The 20416-nt window shown below is 44.7% G+C and overlaps 1 protein-coding gene across 4 annotated transcripts; it reads left to right on the top strand.

Annotated features, from left to right (window-relative positions):
* Positions 1-3186: 3186 nt before the first annotated feature.
* TTLL10 (tubulin tyrosine ligase like 10) lies at positions 3187-20261 on the top strand. Of its 4 annotated transcripts, none has more exons than XM_035344918.1 (12): positions 3187-3623; positions 4752-4858; positions 7535-7700; positions 8495-8613; positions 9395-9515; positions 10169-10254; positions 10468-10639; positions 11481-11652; positions 13063-13203; positions 14074-14190; positions 18418-18511; positions 19518-20261. In XM_035344918.1, the coding sequence occupies exons 1-12, from the start codon at positions 3619-3621 to the stop codon at positions 19901-19903; spliced, it is 1686 nt and encodes a 561-aa protein (XP_035200809.1). In that variant the 5' UTR covers positions 3187-3618; the 3' UTR covers positions 19904-20261. The 4 variants fall into 4 exon arrangements, with proteins under 4 accessions (XP_035200809.1, XP_035200808.1, XP_035200807.1 ...); XM_035344917.1 differs by lacking the exon at positions 3187-3623 and adding an exon at positions 3912-4342 and having other exon boundaries at positions 10471-10639; XM_035344916.1 differs by lacking the exon at positions 3187-3623 and adding an exon at positions 3912-4342.
* The last annotated feature ends 155 nt before the right edge of the window (positions 20262-20416 follow it).

Raw genomic sequence — 20416 nt, 5'->3', positions numbered from 1 at the left:
GGGGGGGAGCAGTCTCCCAGCATTACTAAAACATTGTTTTGTGAGCGACACGCCGTTCTGACCCTCCAGTTTGCGGTGGAAAAGGGCACTGGGAGCACAGGCGGCAGCACATGAGTCACTCCCCAGGCATCTCTGAATGCAGGAGATCGGCCAGATAGCGCCCGCTCCCACGGCAGGCGGGTGGAAACCCATGGCCGGGGCTCCAGCCCCCAGCGCTCGCTGCGGCTCAGCAGCTTGCCAGTGGGAAAACCCTACTCCCTGAGCACCGCGATGCTCAGGATCCAGGGGGAGAGCTGCCAAGGCTTCGCTCATCAACCACCAGTAGTTTTCCATCCTCAAATTGCATTGATTTATAGCAAAAAGCACTGAAAAGCATGATACTCCTGCAGTAACGTGTTCTGAAGACAGTCCGATTGTTTTCTCCAGCAGGAAAGCACTGCCTTGTGTTCATGCACCATGCTTCCTTCTATCACCTGCTTTGGGAAATAATTTGGTTATGGAGGAAGACGTAGCCCCTCCAAGCCCTGCTGCATGTACTGGGGCCATGGGCTGTGAGCTCCCTGTTCCTGGTCGGTGAAGGGCAAGGCTCAGTGGTTTGCTTTGAGGTTCAGCATAAGAAATAACATAGAACATTTATTTTTCAAAGGATTTTTCTCCCATTTAATATTCTAATTTTCACCGGGTTTTAATTTTGTCTTAGTACCGTGCTACTTGCTTTTGTAGCTTGGATTTCATGAGAACTTTGGAAAATAAATATAACCTTATTATTGTATCTGTATAACCTTATTACTGTATCTGCTATAGCAGAAATATTTCTTATACAAATCTTGATATATTTTATAGTCAAGGGACTAGTTCCTTATACTTGTACCTCATATGGATCCCATAGGATGGGAAAAATGGAATGCAAATAAAATCACACCAAAACAACCCAAATTTACACACTAAACAGACAAAACACAACAGCAAGCTGCCCCACTGTGTGATTCCCGAAACAGATGACTCAAATGTTGTTTGTGCAGCAAATCATGTCACAGAAACCCTTTGGCAGAAGAACCACCTTGAATTAAACATGTGCTGTCTTAGCATATCTATAACTGCTTGTGCTGGCAGCACGCATTCTTTTCTATTGCACAGTATTTTTTGGGCCTGGTTTTCCAGCATAATAAGGATTATACAATCACTCGGGCTGTTATTTCTTACTCTAATGACTTTTTAGCCTATTGGGCAAGTTCTATAAAACTCAGCAGATTTCAGAGGCCTCGCTGTGTTACATTCCTGCAGATGGGTGGAAGGGGAACAGACATCCCTTCCAAAGGGATGTAGCCTTCTTTGAATCACAAGGTTAGCACATTATATATATATATATTCAAAAAGAATCAGGGAGGAAACCAGGTGTCCAAAGTGCATGTAAAATCATATGTGTTAGGATTACAAAATACATAGTACAAATAAAATTTTATTTTTTTTTTCTGGTAATGAATGCTCATTATTAAAATATATATATGTAATATATATACTCAAACAGAAACAGGGAGGAAACCAAGTGTCCAAAGTACGTGTAAAATCGCCTGTGTTAGGATCACAAAATACAATGTAGAAATAAATACTTAAACCTTTTCTGGTAATGACTCTCCCCTTCCCTTATGCTGTGCTCAGAGGAAAATCGAGGCAGCCCACGTTGAGCTCCCTAACTGTCGGCCGCTCCCCTTCTGCCATTAGGCAACATTTCCTAGAGGGTGTAACGTTTACTGAAAGTATTTGCCATGGTGCAGATTGCAACACGGCCGCCCTCCCACCCCACGCTGTTCTCTTGCGGTGTGACCAGGGAGATTAAGCCCGGGTTGGCCACCAGAGGTAATCCAGGAAGGTGGAAGGTAAGGCGAGGACAGGATCCTGCAGGAGCTGTTGGAGCTAATCGGGGCATTGTGCGCCAGCAGGAACAGACGGAGAATGTTCCTGAAGGTCACTGTGACACCGGGGAGGAGTGCCAGCGTATTCATGCTGCCTTGGCACGTCCACGTTGGAGGATGCTGGGCCAACGCGGAGAGGGATGGAAGCTGTGCCAAATCCCACCTGCCAGCAGCTTTTCCCATCCCTGCTTTATTGGGGCAGAGGGGCTGTTACTACATAAGAAATTTCAATATATATATATATATCTTTTTTATTTTTATTTTAGCTGGATTTTCACTCTTCCTCCTTGTGGTCTCGGTCATGAGGAGCTGCTCTGTGGACGGGGCTCCCCCTCCTCGCAGAGCAGATTTCAGCAGCTCAGGTGCTGCAGGCAGACGTGGCCAAAGTTCTCCGAGCAGACCAGTAACTGAGCTGCTGTGCCTACAAACGAAAGTGTGAAAGCCTGGCAGTAAATGCAGACCTTTCCAGGCTTTATCTTCTGGTGCTAACCCTGGAGATGACCCAGCTCTTCCTGTATACCTAGCCAAGGTCACACACACACACAAAAAGCTAATTTTCGCTCTTACATCTGAAGGACAGAAAAGTCTGTATTTAGATAGGAATTTAAGGGTACTTAAATAGGCTTTTCTATCTTTATATTATTGACCAAGGCTCTGTAAGTGTCAAAACCCTTTATTATTGCTAGTTTGGTAGCACGCAGCAGCTGCTAGAAAAAATCAAGGTCCCATTGTGTTAGCCACTTTTCACTGCATTCAGACAATTCACAGTTCGATATTAAAAAAAAAAAAAAAAAAAAAAAAGTGAGGGAGGAGAGACTCCTGTAGAAACAGTAATTTAGTAATTTGCCAAAGTCATAAAATGTTTCATTTCATCATAAAACTAGCAATGGATGCACTCCATTTGGTAAGGATTTTATTTTGGGGAACGACCCGAAACCATGGAGTTGTTCCTTTCCCATACTTGTCCCAGCACCCTCAGACTCATTGAATCACACATAGGAATTTATGAGGTTTGGGATGAAGTGGGGAATTCTCCTTTTGCCTTCCCTTTCTTTTCCTTTACATCTGATTAATCCCTGATTACTGTAGGCTCAGCTCAGCCGTAGCTGCAGCTCAGTGGCACAGTAAAACTATACAAGGGAATCAATAACCTAATTCTAGGAGAAATCTCTGTATTTGTCATTTAATTCACATTATATATTTTTGTATCTATTTTATTTTTATTTATATTTTTATGTATGCCTGAATTTATGTCTTTTGTGCCACAGCTGTGCCCACGTCCGGGGATGTCTGATGGTCAGGATTCCCTCTGGCTGGGGCTGAGCCCCCTGCCCAGTCCCACCAGCACCAGGTGCCACAGCAGGATGATGCCTGGAGCAGGCGATGTAAAGGCACACGTCAGCACTGATCCCTGCTGCAGCTGCAGCTCTGTTGCACAGCTGCATTTGGCAATGCAGCGCCCTCGCCTTTGGCACACAGAGGATTTGGCTGGCTCTAGAGGGCTGCCGCATTCAGCATTTTGCTTTTGGCCTCTGAGATGCTCTTCAGGAGCTTGCAGAAGGATTTGCCTCTAAAGGAGCAGGAGGATTTAGAGCATGAATTTTAGCCCGTTAGCAACTCTTTCCTCCAGTACTGGACCAACTCCAGTACTCTGTCCAACAAAGTGCTGAGCTGCGCAAACTCTGCCAGGAAAGCCACGCTATGGATGAAGTATATATATTCTGGTATTTAAAGTCTATATATTCTGCTATTTAAAGTCTATATGTTCTGGTATTTAACCCGTTGTCCTATCGGTGGTTGTGCAGTGGGGAGGATGAAACCAGCCTCCACAGTTTGCTGTCTGGAGGTGGCACAAGAAAAGTGAAGCCTGACCTTCAGAAGATCGAGGAAAGCCACAGAGGACTGAGCACAAGCGTGCCAGGCAGCAAATGCTTGGGAGCAGAGCTGGCTTTGCTGGCTCTATTACACAGCTCTGCTCTGCCACCCGTGCCGATTTACTCAGCAGCTCTGCCATTGGATGCCTTTATCTGAAAGCACACATGTTTGTGGAAATCCCTGCGCGTTTTTAGAGCCAGAACCCTTGGTGTGGTTACCAGCAGTAGCCAGGCAGCTGTTGCTAGGAGCTCGGCCCGTGGTCAGAGTGCTGAAGCCTGCCTGGACCTCCACGATGGCATCTCGAGCTCCGCGGAGCAGCAGCAGGTTGGGTTTCTGAGCCGCCACTCACTGCCGTGCCTCCACCACCCCTCAGTCGATGAAAGAAGGCAGCCTGCACTCTTCCAGAGAACGAACCTGCTCTGCCACGGGACGTTTTTTTTTCTTTAGGAGCTGTTCATGGCCTGTCTAGAAGTCAAGTGCAAGTTCTCCAAACTGGAGGAAGGACAGGGAGCAGTTAAAGCTCTCCAAAAGTGTTTAGAAACTGCTGAGCAAAGGTTTGAATTCCCACTACTTTTTGTTAGCAAAAAATGTGGTTTCATTTCATTTTCAGCCCAGAGAGAAGGGGCCGAAAGGCAAGAAGTTGTGGCTGTGCAGAATGCCTCTCTGATCTCTGTGGAGATACGGCACGGAGCGGTTTGTCAGTAAGATGCTGAAACCTTTTTGTGTTGTCTAATGGCAACACTGCCCAGCTCAACAGCCATTTTCATCTATTTTATGGCATTTGGAGTGAATGTTCCAGGCCTGTCCTCCAGAGGTGACTTGGAAATCCAACCCTCGCCCCCAGAAGCTGTGCATAGAAACTAGACACTGCTGCATATAGGAATAAGGAGAGGACCCCCTGCAGCCATCCCAGATCCCCGGTGGCGCTGGCCAAGGGGCTGACTACGATCTTTCCTTCTGCAGACTGGGCACCGAGATGGCCTCCGTGCCCCCCAAGAGGCAGAAGAACACCAGCCCCACGGTACAGGGAAGGAAACAGCAACGGGCTCAGGCCTTATCAGCTGGCAGAGGTGATTCTTGTAGCCTTGGTTTTATTAATCATGCCAAATCCTATGCCCAGGATCTGAGCCGATACCAATATGAAGTGATCTGCACCTTCTTACACCAACTAATGTGCTGGCCATTAACCTACGGCATGATTGCAGGCATACTGCACATAATTTATACCTTTGCAGATAAACCCCATGAATATAAATCAGCCACTTTGCTTCTAAAATAATTCAAGACTGAAATTATTAATATTGGCTGGCAAACATTAGTGAAATTAAAATATTTTATGCTTACCTTGTAAGTGCTTTGTTGAAAACATGAAAAAAAAAAAACAACCACAACCTATCCAGTAGCAAGCAGTTCATCTAAAAAATAAAAATAAAAAAAATATTAAGAGATAATTTGGCTGTGAGGCCATAAATTTTACAATGACTAAAACAATATTATTATTTTTCTGATGTATTTGTTGTTGAATTGAATTCCATGCATTGGCAGTACAAATCCACTTTTTTTTTTTTTTTCTTTTCCCAAATGAACACCTCTTTAATAAAAAGGAAAGCTTTAGGGCAGTGCTTGTCTGATGATGATTAGATGATGATTAGATTTAGTTTTACTGTGCTGATGGGGCGTGCAGCCCAAGGTGAAATGGGCACGGCCGGGCACTAGGAAAGCCTGGCTCCACTTATCTTGCTAGCAATTAGCTGTCTGAGGGTGCTAAACATGCAGATGAAGGCTAAAAGGATGCTAAAATAATACCTATTAACAGATTCAATGAAATGAAAATTCATCTTTAACACCGGGATGTTCCATAATTAGAAAATAAGATAAGAGGCTCCCATCCCCTGGGTCTCTGTATAAAGATTAGAGAGGGAGAGACACGAACGTGTTCAGACTGATGGAGGAGCATCCTGGAGCACTGCAGGATGGTTTGTGTGCCCACGCCCCAGGGTAAATGGGACTGCTTAAACCAGGTGATCTAGTAATCCAAGCAAGGAGAGGGATGCTAAGGGACATAAGCTCATACAGGAGGTATGAGCGAGCAATTAAATGTTAAAAATAGATGAATAAATATTCACATTCCCATCTCAAAGAGTAGCAAGAGCCGCACGGTACCACACGGTGCTAAGGAGGGCAACAACCTAAGCTGGAAGATGCCAGCAGCTGGCGGGGAGGCACAACCTTCCACGTGCTGCAAGCAGCTGAGCTCTCCTGCATGCCACTTAATTGGCCTGACACTTAGCATAATAATAATATAGTAGCATGGATAATGATGTAGTTTGCAACACTAAGGGCTTTTACTGTCAGAGCCCCTTGGTGGCAAGTAGAAGTAGAAATTTCAAGTGGGTCCTGCCTCAAAGAGTTTGCAATCGACTTTGTGTATTCCAAAATAAACTGAGCCAAGTGTGTGAGCCTGGTGGGAAACCGCATGGCTGCACCTGGTGCACTCCACTCATAGAGGAGCGCAAAGAAGACATAAAACAAATGCTTGTAAAACATGAGATACCAATGCCCAATACCTTTGCTTTAAAGGAGATTTGTCACTGAGTTAGTAGGTTTTACTCAAGCGATCACGGGATGTAATACAGAAAACAATGACAAAAGAGCAGTCCAAAGGGTAGATAACTCCAGTCTTGTCATCTGCTGGCTTCCTGCTGCCTCCTTCCCTGCTACCACCCCGATCCAGGGGGAGCAGCATGAGGGGGGAGGAGACTTTTTTGTCTGTTCCTAGGCACATGCAATAGAAAATGGAGGCATAGCATCTCAGCCCCTGGAAGTGTTAGGCCTTCAAGTGATTTTCGTAGATGTCTGGCTAGTGATCTGGGTCTCAATAACCCAAAGTGAGTTATACAAGTAGTCATGAGCTGTTCATTTGCTGTGCATTATACAAGAAAAAAAAATAATAAAGAGGAAGATCTGCAACTGACATTTTCAGCCTGGTTTATCATTCCTAGAAGGGCAACAAGTCAAAGTTCTTCACCACTGCTAAAGCCAGATACAAGCGCTCTCATTCTCCTCCAGAAATGACACAGCAGCACTTTACAGATTAGGCAGATCCCATTAACTTTGTATCGAAAAAATGATTATGTCCCACATATTCATCAGCTTCTGAGCCCTGGAAGCTGAGAATAAGCAACAGAACCATGGCAAGCTCTGACATGATTAGTTTCCAATTTAAAGCAGGGTGTTTTTCATTCCCACCCCTTCAGTCACTGTCACCACAATTCAAATATGCCTTTCCACTTCATGGCTGCCTGTTGGGGACCTCAGAGCTGTCACATCCTGGGCTTGTCAAAATTCCTGTTGGCTTTAAAAAAATTAAAGAAATCTGTTTCAATTTACAGTGTATGGCTATCACGTATTGGAAGGCACTTCTTGCCTTTTTTTTTTTTTTTTTTTTTTTTTTTTTTGCCCCCCAGCCACCGAGACCTGGTAGTCAGTGAGGTTTTCCTATAGCGCTCCATCAGAATTGCTGATTTCTGCTCAGTTTATGGCAGTTTTCCACTTAATATACCACCTGATTGCACCATCAGGTTACGTTAGCAATAATGTCTGAATTGTTTTAAGACTGCAATAGCTATAAAGTCAATTTTATTTTGACTTACAGTGTTTTATTCTGTAACAGCTGCCTTTTTACATGTGCATTTTATGGAGAAGATCCCAGATCATCTGAAGTTTCTCAAATTTCATTTTTGCAGCTATTTCTACAACCTCTGAACTGGAGCTTGATGAAACCAAGCCTCACGAGAACAGAACATGTGGTAAGGCATGCCCTCGAGAAATACAGCCAGAAGAAGCGATACGAGAGGTGCCAAAGGGACCAGGACCTTATTTTTATATCAGTGGATCCAATGGAGCTGGACTGTAAGTAGGTCCTCTCAGCAGATTCATATGAATACTGTGAAAATATATGAAAGCACATGGAAGAATAGCTGTGGTAAAATAGCTAACTGCTATCTCTATGCAAAGAAATGAAATAATTCTGTTTATTTGATGAAAGTTTATCTGTTTGGGCTGTTCAGAAATCACTTAGCTACTCCACGTAGCAGATCTGCTAGCATCATCACCAGAGCTAGGCACCACTGTTGTTGATCAACATTCTGTTGTGCTAAATGCAAAACAAGCAAAAAGTAAGAAGGGATTTCTGCCCAAGGAAAACTGTCAGATCAGAAGTTTCATCTTTTCCTTTCCAGCATATTGACACTCTTCTCTAGATGTCATCACCAGCAAGCAGCACAGAATGGCTGCTGTAAACAGCATGCTCCTTGCTGCATTTCCATAGCTTTGTCTGCAAACAGCTTTTTCTGTTGCTACTTGTCATCTCTCCTTGTGCTGCTCAGCAGAGAGGTGCCTTACTAAGACTGGACCGCAATGCAAATCATTCCTATTCCACCGGTACCTCGTGCATCCTGATTGAAATAACCCTGCTGGAATGGTGCAAGATCTCATTAGTGCTGCAAAATCACCATGTCTTTAGCATCCAGGTCCACTTGCAGCTACCCTAATTAATGTTTCCCACCTTATCCCCCACCCAGGGACTCCTGGGGGTGTTAGGTCAGGCTCGCAGGGAAAACTGTAAGGAGTTCAAGGGACAGGAGCTAAGTAAGTCTTTGTTACTGGAAGGGAGGCTACTTTGCTATTTTGTTTTCCATACGCAGTGTGAGCATCTATTGCCAGCGCAGAGGCTGGCAGCGTATCTATGACAACAGAAGACAGGATTACGCGCTGAAATGGTGTGAGATCAAGTGCCGAGAGACCTATTACCATTTCAAAGAAGGTAGAGGTGCCAGTGGGTCTTGAGTGGGAGAGGGCAGTGGGAAAAAACTTGAGAATGCTGGACTTGTGACTCCCGGGGCAGAGGAGGTCACCTGCGGGGTAGGAGAACCAGGTAACCTCAACTCGTTGGCAGACCTCGGCGGGGATATCGGAGCTGGATTGCCATGGTGATTAAAGAAAGGGTTTTAGACAAGAGAGCAGCTTTGGGAGAAAAGATACCATTGAAATGAATTAAACACAAAGCGTCATAATCACTTCTGAAAGGCGGCCCTCCCTCTGTGGATTGGGGCCCGCAGGCAGCAGTAGGGCTGAGGCTGCCCTGCAGCACCGGAGCAGCGAGCGGGCTGCTCTGACACCTCGTGAGCACTGGGCAAAGCTCTGCATGCAGAGAGTGCCCCATGTCCAGGGGCAGCCCCATGGCCTTTTCCAGGCAAGCAGAGAAAAGGAACTGTGCACATGTAGGAAAAGCAGCAAAGCTCAAGATGGGTCACCCCATACGCCCCAGGCTCTTCTAGGGAGAAGAGAGTCCCTAAAAGCCAAACACCTCTGGTGTGCTGACAGCCAGCTCTTTGAGCTGCTCTCTACCCTCAGTTCCATCAGTGCATCTGGACATCCCAGGGCCGAGCCACCTCTGAGTAGTGAGAGATAGCATTGACCTGGTCAGCTTCATTCTCCACATTCTCCTGCATGGGGCAATGAGAACAAGCTTTTTTTTTAAATGAGAACAAGTTTTTTTTTTATTATTTTTTTTTATTTTTTTATTTTTCTTTTTCCTCGTACAGGTGAACAGCTTCTCTACCAGATCCCCAACAACACAGTCCTCACCAGTAAGATAGGGCTTTTATCCTGCCTGAGAGAGCAAGAGCGGGTGATGAAAAAGGTCGGCAGGAGCTCTAATTCCAAGTAAGAACTCTCACCTCCTTGAACCCTGAGCAGAAACTTAGGCCAATCCAAAGTGACAGCACATAAATAAAGGAGCAGTTTCTTCTGGATGCATAACAGTACAGGACACAAAGTATATGGTGTTTTATTTTCCTTATTGTCCGGAAAATCATCCTCCCCACCCTTCCGCCTACTCCTCCCATCTCCCCTCCTCCAAAGTACCTACATTAAAGATTGAAATATCTGGAGTTGTACGAAGAACAGGTCTCCAAAGATAGTGGTCGCAATAATTCCCCTCTTTTGGGTGCCTTCTCCTACTGAAAAGGTCACAACCTCTTGTGGCAGAGAGACTGTAAATGTAAAAGCAGTTTATTGCCGTCTCTGGTCCTATATTGCTGATCTATCCATAGAAGCAAACAACAACAAGAACAAAAACTAATGGGAATCCTACATCACGGTTACCTGCAGCCATCTCACTTTTCAAAAAAAATGAGCATATGGAGAATATCTTAAGGTTAAAATATATTCTTGACGGTGTATGGAATGACAAAAAATGACAAAACCACAACAAGAAGGAAAAAAGTCTCAAGTCTCTTGCAAGAATCCTTTCTGAAAGTAACAGTGGAATGAACATGTTGGATAGGGCATTCAACGTGTATTTGATTTTCCCATAGGTTACTGAAGATGGAAGAATTCTTTCCAGAATCTTTTCGCCTGGACCTAAAAGATGAGAGAAATGCCTTTTTTGACATTTGCAAAGGTGAATTGCCCTCGTCATGGCAGAAACCAATTTAAATAGCTATGTGTTCCTCTCAGAAGTTTGTTAATGTAGCCACAGTAATAACCACTGATGTCCATCAGTGATGCTTGTGTGTGCTCACTCGTTGAAGCGAGCAGTTTTCAGAGCCCACCAACTGGCACACCGGTGTTCCACACCCCACAGGTCACTATAACAGATTCGTTCTCTCTGCAGAAGAACAGATTTGGATCTGCAAACCAAGCTGCTCTAACCAAGGCCGAGGAATTTTCCTCCTTAAAAATCCCGGTGCTGCCAACACCCTTCAAGCCAAGCTCCACAGCTCGGTGGGAGACCTGCCCAGCAAGAGGGGGCAGTGCAGGGCTCCCCAGGCGAGAATAGTGCAAAGGTAGAGATCGAAGCCTGGGAATCCACGTGTGAGTAGTGCGCTTACTTAAGCCATACTAGCACCAGTGCATTATTTTGTTCTGCAGATGTTTAATATATTTATACCACATCTTCCCATCGACATCTGGGATTTCATTTTGTGGGAGAGAGGCTGTTTCTCTGGTTAGTCCATCTTGCATCTGCACTTCAGTCCTTTCAAGGCAGATTTTTGCCATCAGAAAGGGTTTACCTTCGTCTGGAAATTTAAGCAGGGCTTCAAAAGGCCAGGTGCTACCTTTCTGTACATGACAAAAGCCTTGCACAAAGTTATTTAAACTAGAGACTAGTTTAAGCTACCCTACCTTAGTGCTCATCTTGATTTCTAATAGCAAGGAACTGGCTTAAGCTGTGAATAATGAGGCTCTATACACCTTTGAAAACTGTTTGTTAGCACTGATAGTTTTAACAGCATATTCTTGGTATTTGTGTAAGCATCCAGCAAACTTTGATGATAAAAGGAAACAATTCCCAGATGACATCAGACTGGCAGTAAAAGCAGTGGTGCTGCATTAAGGGTTCTTTGTGTTCAGACAAACTTTCTGTATTCTCCAGTAAATATTAGTAAATCTTTAATTACCTTCTGAGACTCAGCACAGCTTCTGTTCCTCTGGAATCCATTCCTAGCACTTCTAGGTTCTCTTCTGAGCGCCCTCTGCTGCCCCTCACCTTAAGAAATGTTGAAATAAGGACAAACATCCTTGTTCTGTGGTGTGAAATGAACTGGCCGTGGGGTTTGGGGCGAGCTTTGAACTGCCGCGCATTATGGCTGCCTGTTGGCGACATGTCTTGCGTTGCCCTCACAGGTACATCCACCAGCCTCTGCTCCTGGAAGGGAAGAAGTTTGATGTCCGGTCTTACCTCCTCATTGCTTGCACAGCACCCTATGTGTTGTTTTTTGCCCAGGGTTATGTCCGCCTGACCTGCACCAATTACAATGCCGTGTCTGACGATCTGACCGTTCATCTCACCAACCAGGTAAACCAAGTTCACTTAGTTCAGAAGAAGGAGAGGAGGGGCTGACAGAGAAGGGAAGCAAAAAAAAGCTTTTAAAGGCTGAAAATATGTCTCGTGAATGCAAAAGTTTTGCACCCATGAAATGGAGGCTGAATAGTAGTAGTACTCTCTGCCATGGACCAATTTTCTGCTTATGCTGACAATTTCCTTCCCCGGACCTCTTCTTCCTGCCATTTTTTTCTCATATATCTGTAGAGAAGAAGCCTTTGATTGTGGCTACCTAGCACAAAAGAGCCTTAAGTCTTGGCTAAGGATTTTGCTGATCTTAAAGGATTTTGCTGTGCTTAAATGTGATAATCATAATGATGTAAGATGCAGATGGGTTCTCCAAAAGCCATCATTCTTATATCTCCACCTTGGCCTCTCAAATGAGATTTACACACCAAGACTGCTTTGGCTCATATTCCCATCCCACCTCATCATACAAAATAAAAGCCTTTCTTATTTAAAACTACCTGAGTTTTTGTCCTTCACATGAGGCACTTCAGTAGTTAGGACTGACCCCAGTGGAAGAGTTTGAAAAGAACTGGAAGGGAAAAAACGTTTTGCTTTTAAAGCCCCTCTCCCTGTGTTCTGAAAATGGGCAAAATATGCATTAGGGAGCTAAGAGAGAAGCCCACTTCAGTTCTTGCTGAATTTTACAGTTCCTGTAGGAGCACAGTTCAGGACAGCAGATTATAGCTGCTTCCTGCAATATATGCTATTATCTGTACACTGCTTGTTTTCCTGGAATAGTTTGTTTGCTCAGGTAGAGAGCTATCCACACGGGAATTCAGGTGCTTGGGTAGGATCCCATGGCACAAGCGATATTAAACAAAGGATAGGCGTTTATAAGCAGAACATAAATTACCTAGGTTCCTGCTGGGAGGAGGGAAACAAAATTTACAGGAGCAGCTGGTAATAGGCCAGGCTTCGAGTCTCAGTTGATTCTGCCCTTGTTCCCCTCCTACCCCAGGAGTGATAAGCTCCAGCTGACCTAGGGGTTAATGAGACGGGGGAAGAGAGGAATTGTTTGGAACCAGGCTTAATCCAAAGAATATCATGGCTATGATTTGAAAACACCTCTCCCCATCTGCCAAGCACTGATCCAGATACATCATACATGCACACAGGGAAAACATTGCTTTGACAGAGAGCTTGGATAGCTGTCCCTGTGCTGTCCATGTGTCAGGCATGTCTCTGGGGCAGTGCTATAGGTGACTCCCCGTGCACCTGCTCAGATTTAGATCTGCTGGTGAGGGGCTCTCTTCCCTCCACGTCAATAACGTGATCCTGGGCTTCTTCCCAACTCCAGATCCTTGGAAAAACTGGGGGTGCTTTGGTGTCTGCCAGAAACCTAATCCTCCCCTTGCTCTGTCCCCCGCCTCGCAGTACATGCAGAAGAAGAACTCCCTGTACAGCCAGCTGAAAGACGAGACGGTTTGGCGGATGGAGCACTTCAACAGCTACGTTAATGAGAAGTTCATGAAAACCAAGGGCCTCCCCAAGGACTGGGTTTTCACCGTGTTTACTGTGAGTGCAAGCAAGTGTATGGTGTGAGAGTCTGCCTAATTAGGGTGACTGGAGTAGGGAGGAAAACCTTCATTTCAGTGGAGTCCCTAAGGAGATGTATGCACCGAGCGAGGAGGTATTGATGGTCCCATGGTAACCATTTGCCTGCAGATGATAAACACAGACATCAAGACACACAGATTTTAATTTTAGTGGTTAATAAAATGGGTAAACTGCTGTTAAGGAGAGTGTGAATGTACATGCTGGCATAAAAATGCAATTCTGTCCTTCACATTCCTCAACCAGCACTGCAGTCCTGCACTGAAAACCAAGGTTTTCACACATCAGAGAGCCTGCAAAGGGATTACACTTACAGTGGTCTCTTCCCTGTCTGGCTTGGTCTCTCTCTTCACTTTCGACATGGTTTTGCCACATGAAAAGCATATCAGGGCCTGAGATCTCTCATGGAGGAGAGATGAAAGACTCAGCTGGCCTGACTTCTTACCATCTTCCTGTCTCACAGAGGAAACACAGCAAAGAAATTATCTGAGTGCATGAGACTTCATCTCGTCAGCCTGAGTCTAACGATGCATCGCTGAAGATCATCACTAAAAATTACACAAACAGCTCATTCTGAGTAATGGACAAGGGCTGAGATCCCTAACGTGCACCAATTTCTGGAGAACCAATTTAAAGAGGGGGCTTCCATCAACTCAAAGTGGACAGGCATGCAGTGTTAAAACACGGCAGCCTTCCAAGTCTAGAGGGAAGCTCTGCTAGAGGCAGGGGAAGAAAAAGTGTCCCTAAACCAAGAGGAGAGCAGTGATTTGCAGTCACTCCCGTGCCCTTGGCCTTGACAGTGATCAGTTATCCCCACTCCCTGTCTTTCAGAAAAGGATGCAGCAGATCATGTTGCAGTGCTTCCTGGCGGCCAAGCACAAACTGGATCGCAAACTGGGCTACTTTGATCTCATTGGCTGCGACTTTTTAATTGATGAAAACTTCAAGGTATGACTAAAATTTTGCCAAATACTAAGTATGGTATTGTCCAGGTGTCTAATACCAGCAGCGTAGAATGGTTGACACGGGCTTTGGCACTAGGAATTAAATAGAGCAGCCATTCAGCCAGCTGTGAAGTGCAGGATTTATTTATTTCTTTCCCAGTTCCATTGTCCAGCATCAAGACATGGCACCTATACAGCCTGCACATCTGCTGCACAGATAAACCCTGGCATTAACAGCTCAGGAGGGGGAGAAAAATATTTACTGCAGCAGAAACTGCTCTGTGCAGAATTTTCTTGGTAAAGTGGAGTTCACAGTGAGAAGCATGGGCATCGTGATGTCCACTCAGTTGATAGCAAACATATTGGAATTTTAATGTCCACTCAGGTTGTTTATCTCTCCAGAAACCAAACATGACAGGCAATCAGCCAGCATAAATGATTTTGTAATGCCGCTAATGTCACGTGGAGTATACTGATTTACACGAGCTGAGTATCCAAGAAAGGACTCGCCTTCAGCACACGGCAGAATCAGTCATTATCGATCCCCATGTCAGCATCAGCACCTCCACGTTCATTGTAGGTTTAGCATTTAGCAATAGGTCAGCCCGCCGAGTCTATAAAACCTGCTAGAATTACAGCTCAAGCTCGTGAATGAAACCCAGGCAAGAAAAGCCAGAAGAAAGGGAAAGGGAAATGCTAAATACAGTGACTGAGCTGCTTTCAGAGCAGACAGGCCTTCAAAACCCACCTGATCTAAACATAACAGAAAGCCATCTGGCAGATTCTGCTGTTGCTAAAGCAGAAAGGAACTCAAACATATTCCAGCAAAGGGCAGTGGGAACAGCAAACCCTATGAAAGAATGGAATTAATGTATGCAGCGCCCAGACAATAGCCTCCTTTGTCTGGGGAGTCAATGGCAAGGAGGAGTAAATGGGAAAGACACAGAAAGTGGTGCTTCTCGAATTTCAGAGGCAATTGTCTTTTGCAATGTTGGCATGCAAAGTCCCGGCTGTGTAAACTTTAAGTAGCATAGAAGATCCAGTGTCACTCTATTGTGGCAGTCCCTACCTGGCTTGTTAAAAACTTGAGTATTTAAAGACCATTACATCCCCATGCATTTTACATAGGGAGAGATAAAATATGTTTCTTGACAAGTGCTATCAGTAAGAATGATGAAGATTTCTGGACGCTTCGTGGTGATAGAGTCAGTTGGAACCTGGAACATGCATTTGAGAGAGGGTAAAGTGGAAATTTAGGCATTTATTTAAGCATAGCTTTGTCCATGTTCCACTGGGGAGCAATAAACCAACATTTTTATTTTTTAACACTGCTCTTGCAGCGAACTCTCAGTCTTCTGTGGGTTACCATTACAATTCCTGGTCTGCATCCGGCCCTCTCCACCTGTAATACACAACAGCCTTATGCTCCCTGGCATCCTATTTGAGGGCATGTGCACTTTGCTTTACATTGATTTAACGTGGTCTTGTGTTCAGTCCTAGAGCTCCTCATGTTCTTCCTTCTTCCTTATTTGAGATACAAATGCCCCCAATATCACTCCTAGTAATTCTTGAAAACTCTGCAGCATCCTGGCCCAGTCCTTGGAAGGTGCTTTCCTGCCTCAGAGTTCCCAGAAGCACAAATAATGAAAGCTGGGCCTGCAGAGAAACCACAGCTTTCTGTAGAGCTTTGCATGTTCATATGGAGGCTGAGAAGAACAAAGTACTTTGAAGAAGAGAGAAGAAGTGATGGATGTGGTTTTACTGTTACCGTTTCTTTTTCTTTCTCTCTCTCTTTTTTTTTTTTTTTTTTTTTGAGCTTCCTTGTGTTGTGTTGTAAATGCCCAAGCCACTACACAGCGCTTTGGACACTGCCATTTAAATGCCCAAGGAACCTGTTTTCAGAAAGCATTGCATCAGTGGTGCAAAAGGGCTTCTCCAAAGAAATGCTGGGAAGATAAGATGTGTAAATTTTTCATCAGCCATAAAGGTACTCAGCTATCCATCATGAAGAGAAGAGACTGAATATAGATAAGCCGTTTGCCAATTTGTGATAGATGTACATAAAAAAAAGATAACCCTCAAATCCCTTGCTAAAGAAGGGCTGGTTCCTTGGATTGGAACCACACGGCTTTTCATTTGCCCCAGTACCACAAGGATGCTGCAGAGCTGGATGTGCCCACACCACACAGGGCACAGAACAAGTTATTTTATTCCTGTTTCCGACTGACATTTCTGTGCTGCTTAAAGCTCCAGCCAGAGGTCAGGCCCCCAGGACACCTGCTGCTACAGGAACGCAGAACAAGGCAGCCCTGCTGCGGATGGCTTGGGGCTTGGAGCACGTTACAGCCAGCCTCTGCAGGAACTGCTCATGCTGCATCTGGCCCTATACAAAGAAGAAGGAATGAGACCTCAGATCCTGGTGTAATGCACTTAGAGGCTGCAGCTGGCATGCTGTTTGAGGGCCTGTGGAAAAATCCTGCTATTTAAAGTTTTTAAACCTACCTGTGATGACTTGACGTGCAGTTGTGCTGGTATGGTCCAGGGAGCAGCAACCTTGTCACCACCAGCAGCATCCAGAGCAGCACTGCTTGCCCAAGTACCAATATTGCTCTCATCACTTGGAAAGCCTAAAGAAAAAGGATAATCTACGGTTAGGAGGTCAAGAACAGATTTTCTAGGTTTTGGTTCCTTTGCCATGTGTTTGCTATCAAATTTGGAGCAAGGCACCTGCATACCAGATGCAGGGAGGAGGCTCAGGTGTTTTAATTGTACACAGCTCCCCGCGAACATTGCAGGTAGTCACATGGATATGCTGGATCTTGGCTTTATTCTCTCTGCTTTCCCTAAAATAGAACAAAAAGTATTTCTTAACCTGTCCTGGTTGCTGAAAGCATTTTAAAAACCTGTGAAATACTTAAGTAGCGCAACGTAAAAGATGCACAGTCTGATAGATGGGAACACTTCCTCCTGCTCTTCAGTTTGGTTTGTTTTGAAGAAGGAACCAAAACCTAGTCAAGACAATTACAAAGGTTCGTTGAGTTTATCTGTCAGCAGAAAACCCTATGAACTTTTAATAGGAAAAAGGAAATTTACTCAGAAGAGTTTGCCAAGAAAAATGAATGTAACGTAGGTGCCCTCTGTTGGCATCTGCAGAGCAGGTTATTTTTGAGCGGCTGCCCCAGTTCCCCTCTGGAAAATAACAAAAGACATTTCACCACCCTCACTTATCAGTCTTTTCATTTGTTTCAATACAGTATTTCAAAGAAGCGAAAATTATTGTTGTATTTTATTCTCAGCAAAAACAAAGTGCGAAAGTGAAAGCTACCATGTTGCCAAAATCTACCACCCACATTTCACAGTTACTTGCAGGCAAACTCATTGCTGCTTTAGGGAAAAAAAAAAAAAAAAAAACAAAAAAAATGAGTAGAGAAAAAATATATATTTTAAAAAAAAAAAAAAAATAGCCTAGGGTTGTTGCTTGATTAACTATCCGGAAAAAAAAAAAAAAAACATCAAGTAATTCCTATACATCTTCTATACAAGATGCAGCACCATATGGCGAAGGCAGGAACTGAACAGATGAGTTTCTTTCATGGCAGGGAAAAGAAATAGTAAACAGAATTACATTCAAGGCAACTGTTTGGTTTCACAGAGATTTGTAACTGGACCATCACATGCTGCAGCTAGGAGCTGCATACTTTGGCATGTCAAAGGGAAATAGAGATTAAACTTGTGTGGATACACAAAATGAGTATCTTCTGTGGCTCCTACCTAGAACCAATGCTTACCCAGGAAATCAAGGCCAAGGGTTGATTGAGAACTCAGTGCCATTTCCTCGGTTCTGACCCCATTTCCACCCCAAATCAAAACATGATTCCTAGATTCCTTGTAACTTTCACATTATTCAAAAAACTCAACTCAAAACCACTACAGAAATTAGTACGTTAAGAGACATGGTGCCTTTGCATGCCTATAGAGCAGGAGTTTAATCTAAAGACTATCATCTGGAAACACAAAATACGTAGTGTTGTTCTCAAGTAACAACATGCATGCAAAATTGAATTCAAGTCCTTCTGAAAATGCTGTCTTACCTGCACTCTGTGCCGGGACATCTTGTTAGGATTTATTTGTATTCTTACATCTCCAGGGGTTTGCTAAGCCAGTAAAATGGCATTGCTGTGACTGTGAGTGGATCCAGCCTGCTTTCCCAATTGATGTTCATCTTTCCTAGGTCTGGCTTCTGGAGATGAACGCGAACCCCGCGTTGCACACCAACTGCAAAGTCCTGAGAGACATCATCCCCATTGTGGTCTACGAGAGTCTTGGTAAGCGAGCAAATCACAGGGTGGCTGGAGCAGATGATGGTATCACTCTGCTGCTTGTCGGAGGAGATCCTTGTTGATATCAGTTGTAGCTGCAAAATAGCCTTGGAATAAAGATATCTTGCTGCTGGGTGCATGCCATATGGAAAGCACTGAAATTTCTACATGACGCAGACCCAGAAAAGCTAAGGTCTCATTAGCCATGTAATTTTTTTTTATTGTTGTTCTAATTACTTTTAGAAATGCTTTCTTATATATTTATGTACAAAAGACTAACTCTTCATACGTGACCCTGTAGGTGCACCTGCACATTTTCTCTATGCTTGTTGCTCTGCGTGCACAGAACTGCGGTCAGTTTGTGCAACGTGCCTTACGCAGCGGCAGCAGTGCTCAGTGCAGCTGTAGCTCCCACTGTGCCTCACCAATTCAGCTGACAACTGTTACATGAACTGTACAAAGACAGAAAAAACCCTTATGCAGCCTGATGTACCTTAACTACAAGTGGTCCTGCCTGGAGTGGTGTACCAGAAAGCCTCTCAAGGTCCCCTTCACCCCTGTTTTTCTGTGTTTTTCTCCATATGCATAAGGAGAAGCAGTAAAGGGAGCATCTCTCTCTGCATGATAAGTATTGGTGACAGCCTACTCGTGCTTTCTTTCATAAATACAGTTACCTTGCTGTACATATCTGCATTTAATTTGAGGGGTTATTCATATTCTGTATTGCACTGTCAACAGCTCCATAATATTTTCCCTACCATTTCCCTAAAGTGTTGCCTGTGGTGCTGAAGCTGGCTGAAGGGAATGCAAGACGAGCATGGGGCTGTGTTTTTATTTTCATTGTCTTAATAGTCCGTGGAGGCCACAGATCACAGGCTGGAAACCACTTCCCTCCTGGCCCCCACACACAGCTGCATCGTGCGCAGCTGCCTCGTGGGCAGACATGATGCACTCAGGTGCACTTTGCCCCCAGGGTGCTCAGACCACCTCGTAACTGAAGCTTCTCTTCCAGATCTGGTTCTTGAGATCTTCAACAAGTGCCTGAAAGGCCGGAGCGTGCTGCCTTTGGAGACACGCAGCCACTTCGTGCTGCTCTACAACGAGGATGCTGCCGACCTCAGCCAGAAGCAACTCCTGAAGCTCAGACCTGGGCTGTGCATGGGACGGTACCTGCGGCCACACATGGACAGTGCCAGCTACTTTAGGCACAGCCCCACCAAAGAGATGGATGCCTCTTCCAAAAAACTTGGTTGCTCCAAAAGAAAAGTTGCCTTGTTGCCTAAAAAGACTTGCCAACAAACCGTCTCCCAACCTAACATGTGCAGCTCTTCGACCACCACGGATAAACACGCTGAGCCACTGCAGAGCAAGAAGGTTTTGACAACTTCAAACACATAAAAAGGAAATAAAAGCTAAACTTCTATGTTCTGTGTGTGTCCTCCTCTTTTTTTCAGCTGGTATAAAGAGAAGGTGTGAACTGGAACACCAGCAATGATGTGTTTCGTTCTTCTGCAGAAAGCAGCCAGCCAGAAACTACAGAAAAATTACAGAAAATGAGACCACTGCTACCACATTAACAACCATCCCTTTTAAAAACAATGTTGATCTCACAGGTGCAAGCCAGAAACCAGCCAAGCTTTTTATAAAGTCATTCTCCAGAAAGAGAAGGAGATCAGCTGCAAAGACTAAACCCAGGGCTCAACAAAACCCCCACCGCCGGTCCCATAACTCCCTCCCTCCCCAGCTGTGCCTTGCACATTTAGCCGTGTTATATTAAGAGCCTCTTTCGTTTTCATTTGGTTGAGGTGACAACCACAGAGCAGCACATGCTTATCACATCAAGGCCATCATCTCAGCAGGAAGCAATGACGCTTGGGGGACCAAGGAGACGAGGAGGGGGGTGAGAGGTTT

The sequence above is a fragment of the Oxyura jamaicensis genome, chromosome 21 (genome assembly GCF_011077185.1).
Source record: "Oxyura jamaicensis isolate SHBP4307 breed ruddy duck chromosome 21, BPBGC_Ojam_1.0, whole genome shotgun sequence".
NCBI classification, from domain to species: Eukaryota; Metazoa; Chordata; class Aves; order Anseriformes; family Anatidae; genus Oxyura; species Oxyura jamaicensis.
Note: the sequence above shows the minus strand (reverse complement) of the source record. Positions and strands in the feature narration are given on the sequence as shown.